We start from the raw sequence: 9,546 nt of genomic DNA on the forward strand, positions 1-9,546 counted from the left end.
AATAAAAAATAAAAAAGGTTAATTCAGAAAACAACAATTCAAAATGAATAAATAAAGTAAAAAAATAGCTATTTTCCCAAATACAAATTAGCAAAATTAAAGAAAGAAAAAGCGAAAAGTGAAAACATAATAAATAAAATGAACATGAGTGTTTGTAAATATTGGCATAATTTACTAGAATATTATACAGGGTGACCCAATGAAAACAAGTAACCCTGAATATCTCAGAAACTAAAAAGATTTTGCAAAAACGCCAAAACAGGTCAATTTTTTTTTACCCTCAGTAACCCCCTAACCCCCACGAACCCCAACTTTAAAAAGTTTAATGACATTACCCTTCTTGTGGCACATCAAATGAAAGCTGTTTTAGCAAGGTTTTCAAAACTTTTTACCAAAATTGAATCAGACCATCCATTCATGAGATATAGGGTGTTCTAAAAAAACACCCTAATTTTATTTTTAAGAGGGACATTTTTTGACGAAATTTTAAAAACACCCCCAGTAACCCTTCAACCTCTACCAGTTAACTCTAAAATGTCAAATAGCACTAATACACTAGACCTTTTTGAAGTGTAATTCAAAAACCATCACATGTAATTCAGATTAGTCAATTTAGTTTCAGAAAGTGTTAATTGTAATTCTGAAGAGTAAAATGAGTTTCAGAAACCACGATGTAATTCAGATTAGTTAATGTAATTTCAGAAAGCATAAATTGGAATTCAGATCAGTCAATTGTGTTTCAGAAAGTATTAATTGTAATTTAGAAACCATTACATAGAATTCAGAACAGTAAATAAGTTCACTTTCATGTTACATGTAATCCAGAAAATATCAGTTGTAATTCAGATGAGTAATTTACTGTTATCTCAAAATGAAGTTACACATAAACATGAATAATTTTATTTCCAGAATTAAGGAATTACATAAACTTGGTATTTTACAAAATAAATAAAATATTTTATTTTCAAAAAAATTTTTATAATGTAATTTTCAAATGAAAATAACGAATTCTGAATTACAATTGACGAATTTTCAATTACAAATGACAAACTCTGAATTACAATTAACACTTTCTGAAATACAATTGCCTAATCTAAATTACAATTAACTTTTTCTGAAATATATCTTACACTTTATAAATTACACTTAAAAAAGATGTAGTAATACATAAAATAAAAACACTTTTTAAATGCTTTTTAAAAGCTTTTTTCCAAAATAAAATGATTTCTATACATTCATAAAAGAAGCTCAAGAACGATTTCTATTTTTTAGGTACATCACCCAATAAAGACACATAAGTTTGTCACAGCTTCAATAATAACTATAACAAGTTTTTTGCAATTTATTTTAATAGTTTTATTAGAAGAAATTACTAATAAGAAACATTACTTTTTGCGGATATCTTATATTCAACTATAGAAAAAAAAAATGAAAGAACATTTTGAGTGAGTCGGTGTCATTTGAGATTACGAAATTGGGGTGGAGGAAGTTAAAGGGTTAATGGGGGTGCTTTTATTGCGTCAAAAATGTCCCTTTTAAACACAAAATTAATCTGTTTTGGTTCGTGTTTGTAGAACATCCTGTATCTCATGAATGGATGGTCTGATTTAATTTTGGTAAAAAGTCTTGAAAAGCTTGTTAAAATAGCTTTCATTTGGTGTGCAACAATAGGGGTAGTGTCATTTAAATTTTTAAAGTTGGGGTACGTGGGGGTTAGGGGGTTACCGGGAGTGCTTTAAAAATTACGCCAAAAAATGTCCCCCTCGGAAACAAAATTGACTTGTTTTGGAGTTTTTGCAAAATCTTTTTAGTTTCTGAAATATTAGAGGTGGTTCGTTTTCATTGGGCCACCCTGTATTTTTTGTAATTATACAAATTGTCAATAAGTCTTTCGCCTTGCCATTTTCTTTACAAACACTGGATAAAATTTTAAGTTTTCCATTAAATTTTTAAAAAACTAGCTTGTTTTAATGAGTTTTCACAAGACAAAAACACACAACACAGAGAGTAAAATATAGTCACCAAAAAGTGTAAAAAATAGATAAAAAACATAAAGAGAAATAAGAAAATGCGCAACAGGTGCGTTTATCGGCTTTTGTCCGAAAAAAATTAAATACCGATTAAACAAGTCGTAAAAGTTTAACTTTTAATTTGACATTGATCAGTCAATGGGTCCAAAAGTCGCCGACTTCGATGAGATTTTCCGAGAGAACCATTGACGTCAGTGCAAAAACAAAAAGCAACGATTAAAATCTCGCAAAAAACTTCCTCCATAATCCATTAAAATAATTAGGAATCATTAGTGACGGAAGTCTGTTTGAGATATTTGTAAAAATAAGCGCAAAAATGCCGGCCTTGCTTTTGTATTATCGCAAGAAATTAGGATTTTATTACACAGAAATAATAAACAAGATAAAAGTCGGGAGAAAATGAGCACATTTTTGTGCGTGAAAATTACTGGAAACTCGTTTCCTTGAAAGGCCGAAAGCGGGTTATTATGTCCCTAATTATGACATGTTTGTTGCATTAGATGCACGTGCTTTTAAGTACTAATTCTAATTAAATTATTGACGATAGGTAAATTACTACCAATCGAACGATTCTGTGAAACAAATAAATATTATTATTTACGGTTCGATCTGTTTTTCTGGTTTTTCCGGTACTCGAACTGGATTTTGTTTTGTTGTTTCCGTTTTTTTCTCTCCAATAATTATCATAGGAAATCTTAGAAGAAAATTACAAAAATGGTGTGATTTATGACAGTTTTTAATTGTAAATAACGGTAAGTGGACAAATAAATATCCAATGCTTTTAAAACTTGAAATATAAGTTAGGTATGTTTAATAAATCAAATTGTTATTTCTTAATTATTATTTACTACCGTTGAGCGTTTTCCTGATACTTTTTTCATCTTCTAATTACTCCAATTAAACCGTAAATAAGACAAATGGCGACTTAGATAATTTTATTCGATCTTTAAAACTGTTTGTTATTGTGATATCCTTCCTTTTTTCTGTTATATTCCTTTCCTTTTTCTTTTACTTAAGGCTTTAATTTTTTAATACCAAAAATTGGAATTCTAAGCAAAATAATTTTACCCTCTCTGGTAACTAGTAAACAATTGTATCAAATCCTCTTATTTATTCAAATTGTATTCAACAAATAACATTTAAAATACAATGAACTATATTTTTCGTTAAAAAATTGTTGTTTGTGAGAATAAATTAAAATGACGCTAATTCTGAATTTGCATAATTAAAAAAAGGAACTTTCCAACCACACATTTTCGTAATAGTTTTAAACTTATAGTCGAATTTATATTTTTGATATTTTTGAGTTTATCAGAAATTTTCTCGATAACTATTTATCGTAGAACACTGAACTTTTTTTATATGATAGAAAATTAAATTCTCTTTCCAATGGTACCAAATATAAGAAGTTATCGCTAATAAGTCCGGAGTTATTGGCATTAGACGTTAAAAATTCAGTTTTTTTTACGATATTCCTTTAACCGGAATGAAAAATCACCAACTTTCCTCGAAAATAACGCTATTTTTGCTTTATTTTTTATTTTTTTGCAATAATTCTTTTAACGGGGCCCAAAAATCATTAAATTAGCCCAAAAATGACACCATTTTTCAGGTCGTTTTTGTTTGTTTTTTGCCCAAAAACGCAATTTTTGCAAGGTTTTCGCAAAAATAAATCTTTTAGCAAAAAAAATTGAAAAACTATCAAATTTTGTCGAAAATGCTGTTATTGTTTTCTTTTTCGTTTTTGACATAAACTGAGCAAAAAAAAACACTAAATTAGACATTCTTCAGACAAAATGCAATTATTTCACGAAATTTCTTAGAAATAATCAGAAAAATGATCAATTAAGTAAAAAATTACTCAATTTTTACCTTTTTCAATCGTTTTTAAAAGTTTTTTACTCAGAAACGACCTAATGTGATCAAAAATAATCCGAAAAATCACTGAACAAAACCGAAAATTGTGTTCTTGTTGCCTTTTTGAATAAATATTCGAGCTAAAAACCTTTTTTTTCGCAAAAATTCTGTTAATTGGGCCCAAAAATCACTAAATTTATTTTCGTTTACTCGTAAGTGGAGAAATTAAATCTAAAACAACATAATTAACAAAAACCGTAGTATATAATCCATAAATTTTTCCAATTAAATACTATTCCAATAAAATACAATTTTACAAGTTTTTTTTAATAAAATCTAAAAAAATTGCAGATAACTCAAAAATAAACCAAAACATCATGAAATTAAGTGAAAAATAGTGTTATTGTTGCCTTCTTTGAATATTCAAGTACCTTTTGAGATACACAAAGCCTTAAAATCACTAAATTAGGCCGAAAATGACACTATTTTCTAATTTTTTTTAGCGTTTTAGCACGTTTTGGAGTCAGAAACGAAATGATTTTGTAAAATTTCCTCTAAAATAAGCCGAAAAAAATTCACCAAATGTCTCAAAAATATGAAAGATTTTTACAAGATGTTGTCTTGTTTTTTTGCACTTAAAATTTTAGGTTGTTTTATTTCTCAAAAATTTCGAGTTTTACAATTATTATTAAATTGTTTAGACACTTTTTTGTAATTAAACTTTTATTTTCAAGAGTGAGGTAGATGATAAAAATTGGTTTTAAAACATTTTTTTTAAATAAAGTTAGAAAAATTTTAGTCTGCTCAAGTTTTTGTAATTTTTATAGAAGACACTTTTTAGAATACGACAGCATTTTCTAGTAAAATGAGACCATAAACTCAACAATCCCACCATAAAAGTGAAGATTTTTCTCTGAATTACAAATGAGAAGTTTAAACATAAAATGTTGTATTTTACGACTTTCGCAAAGACAAAGAAATCTTATTACCAAAGCCCCGCATTGTAAATTAATTAAATTACAATTAAAACGCTTTATAGGAGTATAAACTAATTACAGGTTTCTTTAACATCGGCTGTAAACTTAAACGCTCAAATTGCCCCTTTCACCCAATAAAACGTCCAATTCCAGTTTGAACTTTATTAAAAACCGTAAAAAATAAGTACATCGTGTATAAAATCTCTTAATCTAAGGACGAATCTCAGTGCATCTAACCTAAACATGAAAAATTTGTACAAAAATTATCGTTACGTCGCCTTGTCTTGTGGCGTGTAGACAATTTCCGCATATTCGGTCTTCTCATTGTCATCTTTGACAAGTGGTTTGACACTTGTGGGGCTCACTAGGTCCAATTCTGCGTAAACTAACCCCTCTTTTGGATCTTCGGAGGTTCCAACCTCATCATCGGCCCTTTTCGGCTCTATTTCGTCACTTGATGCGCCCTTGTCCTTGGTTTTTTTGAAAAATTGAGTCAGTTTGATCGGTGGGAACCTCTGGTGGCGGACGTCGGCACTTTCGGTGTCACTTCTGGAAAAAATGAGTCGTGCGCGATTTTATCGACATGGTACGGCTTTATTCCAGTGACAATTTGTGTTGAAAGTTGGCAAAAGTGTGTTTTGTTCGGTTGGTGACACTGGGGACTGGTTTACAGAGGTTAAATGTTAGGGAAACGGGGATTTTGGTGTTTGTAAAGTAATGTCATTGAGATTTGTGTACCATGTCGATCAAGTCGTGGCCACAACAGTGGGGGAAATACTCACGATTCGCCGATGTTTTTCGGGTCTTGGCCCTCTGTAATGAATAAAAGTGTGATTAAATTGTGGTTACGCTCGACTGCAACTAATTGAGGTGACTGAAACGAAATTCTCTCATATAATTTTATTTATAAAACAATTTTATAATTATCGGTCAACTTATTTCTAAATATTTAAGTACATATAACATACAAAATTTTTACATTAATATCAGTTTTATCTCTTAAATATATAATTATTTTAAACAGCGTTCGTAACACTTGAAAAAATTCCTAAGAATGTATATAAATAATCCGAGAATGGGAGAATAAATAGAGACATGATGAGAATTAAATTAGGTAAAAAAATAAACTAATTATTGTCTTATATTACAATAAAATATACACTAAAATTATAAAAATATATGGAATGTTTCAGCGCAGCGTTGCCAACCTCACCCCTCATTTTGATTGCAATATGGCAGTAAAAATTGAAACAATTGAGTATTATTAGGGTCATAGAGTGCGCCCCATTGTCACAAAAATCACGACAATATTTACACATTGAGAATCAGGGGGGAAAACCTAATCTACAGCAGTCGTACCAACACAAAATTCGCATAAAAGTCCCTAAATTACACCGCAGTATCAATCTTTTTCTCATCTTTCTTCACATCATTCCCATTGATGTACTCTTGCGACACCTGGTGGTGCGGATTATCAACTCCATCCCCACTCACTCCATCCACAGTCACGTGATGGCTGCTGTCACCGGTTGTGTAGTCGATCACCGTGGCGCCATCTATAAAAATACAAGCTAAAAGGCCACGCGGAGACATGCAAACACCCATGCGGGGGGGGGACTCAATCACGACAATTAATTGCAGCCTTGGAGGAGGGAGGGAAGTAAACTTACCGCTGAAACACCACCGACCAGTCACTTTGGCGAAGACGAGGAGGAAAACCACGAGGAGGATCACCAGGATGGCAACAATAATGCCGATTATGCCCCCAATACCGAGCTCGAGACCTGGGGGAGAGACAAAATTAGAAAGGGGGAGAAGGGGGGCGCGAAAGGGGGCTTACCGTACAGTTTGGTTTGGTGCAAAAATTTGTGAAAGCCTAAGCAGCATAAAAAAGATATTCACTTTATAATTTACGAAATTAAATAATACAAAATTGAAGAAAAAAACAAAAAGTAACCATAACTTAAAAATTATTAAATCTAGGTTTAGGGAATGTTAATAATAAGAGAATTAAATTCTCTTCCATTTAGTCAAATAAAAATTGGGGTATTTCATTTGGAAAAATTGAGTTATGGGTATTTGAATTATTACACAAGTAAGCTTAAAATTTTAGGGTTTGTTAATTTTTTTTCAAAATTTGAAAACACCGGAAGAAAGATCTAAACTTTCTCTTTCAAACGCCAAAAAAACGAATTCAAAATTTTAAAAAATAGCAGAGTTACCGATTTTTAAATTGGAAGGTGCAAATGCAAAAATTTTTGAAAAACTCTAAATATATCAAAAATGGCTAAATTTAGGTATAGGGAAAGCTGATGAAAACTTCCTTAAAATAACCCGATTAATCTAAAAACGCAATAAAAAATATAGCTTTCTATTTAAAATAAGAAAGTTGAGAACGACTTCCGGTATAACCGGAAGTGCCGCCATTTTAAAAATATTTTCATTTAGAAGGATTTAATGGATTATGGCTATGTACCAATTTTCAAATAAGTATAATTATTCGAACTCCCAATACTTTTAATGTGGGGTTTAGACGGAACACCCTGTATTATTATTAAAATTGGCAACACTGAATTATTTGTAATCGTAAAGTTTGACGTTTGAATTTGAAAATCAAGGCTGCTTGACACCAAAATTGACAATCATTTATAGTCACCCGGTAGTTGAGTCCATTCTTACCTTCCGGTTCTGGACTTGTCGAAATTTTGATGGTGTAATCGGTACTTCCCATGTCGTTGTAAGTCCTCAAATAGTACGTTTTTTCAGTGTCATGTTTATTTATAGCTGCGATCCTCAAACTGACATCGTAGCGTCCATTTCCCTGTAATTTTTGAAATACAAGGTGTTAGAAAAAGATTGTCGGGTATGGATTAAAATAAAAAAGTACCATATCCTTGATGGGTTCTGCCTCCAATCGCCCCGTGTGGTCATTCTCCCTCTCCCTGATCCTCTCCCCGCCGATGTCCCACTCGATGATGGGCTTGGGGTTGGCCTCGACCACCACCGTGATTAGCCCAGCCTCCCCTATGATATACCCAAACTTGTCAATCTCCCCTTGTGGCAACGGTGCGACTAAAAATCCAAAATCAATGAAAATTTTTCACAAGTCTAACCTCACATTTAACATCGAGTTGGCGTGCCGTTTCGGCTCTCCCATCCGGGTAGGCGGGATGAAAAGCCACACATCGTAGATGTTTGCCATTGTCGGACGCCTGTAGGACACGTGTCAAATTCTGGACTTTTGATTGGAGATTCTCTTTGGCTAAATCGATCACAGTTGGCATACTAAGATCGTTGCTGTAGAGTGGTTCATTATCAAGATACCATGAAATGTTGGCTACAGGTCGGCCATCTTTGACTATACACGAGGCTTGGAGGACATCATTAATCTTGTAGATGTTGACAGAGTCAGTGCCTCGACTCAAATCCAATTCTGGTAGTCTTGGGGCTTCTAAAAATTGTCACAAACAGAGAAAATCATTTGACTTGTAAGAATTTTTTCACTCACTCGCTACGATGAGTTGTACCATTCCAATGGACTCCATGGGTTCCGTTTCTATACCCAAGGTACATTTAATCATTCCGTTGTTTCTCTCAGTCACTTGATTTATCCGAAAACCACATTGTCCAGCAGGCAGGCCTGCCCCATAGTAGGCCACGTCATTATTTGATAATTTTGAATTAAGATTCAAGGGTTGCATCCCGGGGATTTCCACACGACAGTACTGGAGGGGTACGCCCACTCGACACATAACAGTGACATTACTTCCAGGAAGGACTAGGACTTCCCGGGGCTCTACCTCAACTTGGGCACCTGAAAAAACAAAACAAGTTTGAATTTCGCGCATTTGACAGTCAGTAGTACCAACAGTCTCAAAATGGTGGATGCGCTGTAGTGGTGGCGTCGTTTTCAAACGTTAAAAAAAGTTAATTTCGGGACTTTAAACTATTCACCGACGTCAAAAAACGTTACAATTCAAATGAATTAATTAAAATTGAGTGAAATTTTACAAATAAAGTGTGGTTAGGGACGTATTGTTTTCAATTTAAATCAGTTGTGAAGAGACTGTGGGGGTCAAGAGGAGAAGAAAGGGGACTCATTAAGGTAATTAGGCCAAATCTAGTTCTCTTTTAGTTTATTTTTGTGTTTACAATAACTTTCAAGGGTCACTGACCTGTGATTGTCTGGAATTAAAATTAGGTCACGCTGTTTTAGATGGCTCTGATTGCATCTTTTCGCCAAGGTCAGTGGCGTAGCAATTGGGGGTGCTTTTTCTAAACATATGACAAACAATAACAAAACCTGTTGTTTTTTTGGACATTTTTTCTTTTTTTATTAATAATAATAGGTTTCAAAAAAAATTGATCAGGTGGCTGTGACTTTGAAATTATGTTGGCAACATTGAATAACGGTACATATGAAACGAAAATCAAATTTTAAATTGTGTGGTTATTAGGAACACTGAATTATTGATATTAAAATTGTGACATTTGTATTTAATAAACAATATTGCTTCCCATCATTGTTAATTTATTTTTTTCATATTAATGTGCATCAAGTAGGTTGTATAAGTCTAAATGCATTTTTAATTTAAAGGCTGATTCACACAAAAAGTGTCAATTAATGTCATTCAGTCCAAATTTAATCGCATCAATAATGACAAAAATTTTTACGTTGGCTA

The 9,546-nt window shown here is 32.4% G+C and overlaps 1 protein-coding gene across 2 annotated transcripts in view; it reads right to left on the minus strand.

Annotated features, from left to right (window-relative positions):
* Positions 1–5,011: 5,011 nt before the first annotated feature.
* LOC123009072 (fasciclin-3) overlaps positions 5,012–9,546 on the minus strand; it is a 113,261-nt gene continuing 108,726 nt past the window's right edge. Inside the window, exons 2-8 of one of the 2 annotated variants that reach the window (XM_044405191.1) lie at positions 8,373–8,678; positions 7,983–8,315; positions 7,752–7,936; positions 7,544–7,685; positions 6,535–6,648; positions 5,647–5,677; positions 5,012–5,413 (exon numbers count right to left, since the gene is read on the minus strand). In XM_044405191.1, the coding sequence (XP_044261126.1) occupies positions 5,134–5,413; positions 5,647–5,677; positions 6,535–6,648; positions 7,544–7,685; positions 7,752–7,936; positions 7,983–8,315; positions 8,373–8,678 (1,391 nt within the window). In that variant the 3' untranslated portion in view covers positions 5,012–5,133. Of the gene's footprint in view, positions 5,414–5,646; positions 5,678–5,773; positions 6,421–6,534; positions 6,649–7,543; positions 7,686–7,751; positions 7,937–7,982; positions 8,316–8,372; positions 8,679–9,546 lie in introns of those variants that run through there. The other variant, XM_044405192.1, reaches the window with a different exon arrangement.

The sequence above is a fragment of the Tribolium madens genome, unplaced genomic scaffold (assembly GCF_015345945.1).
Source record: "Tribolium madens isolate multiple individuals breed KSU strain unplaced genomic scaffold, Tmad_KSU_1.1 Scaffold_71;HRSCAF=194;Tcas5.2_LG6, whole genome shotgun sequence".
Lineage (NCBI taxonomy): Eukaryota > Metazoa > Arthropoda > Insecta > Coleoptera > Tenebrionidae > Tribolium > Tribolium madens.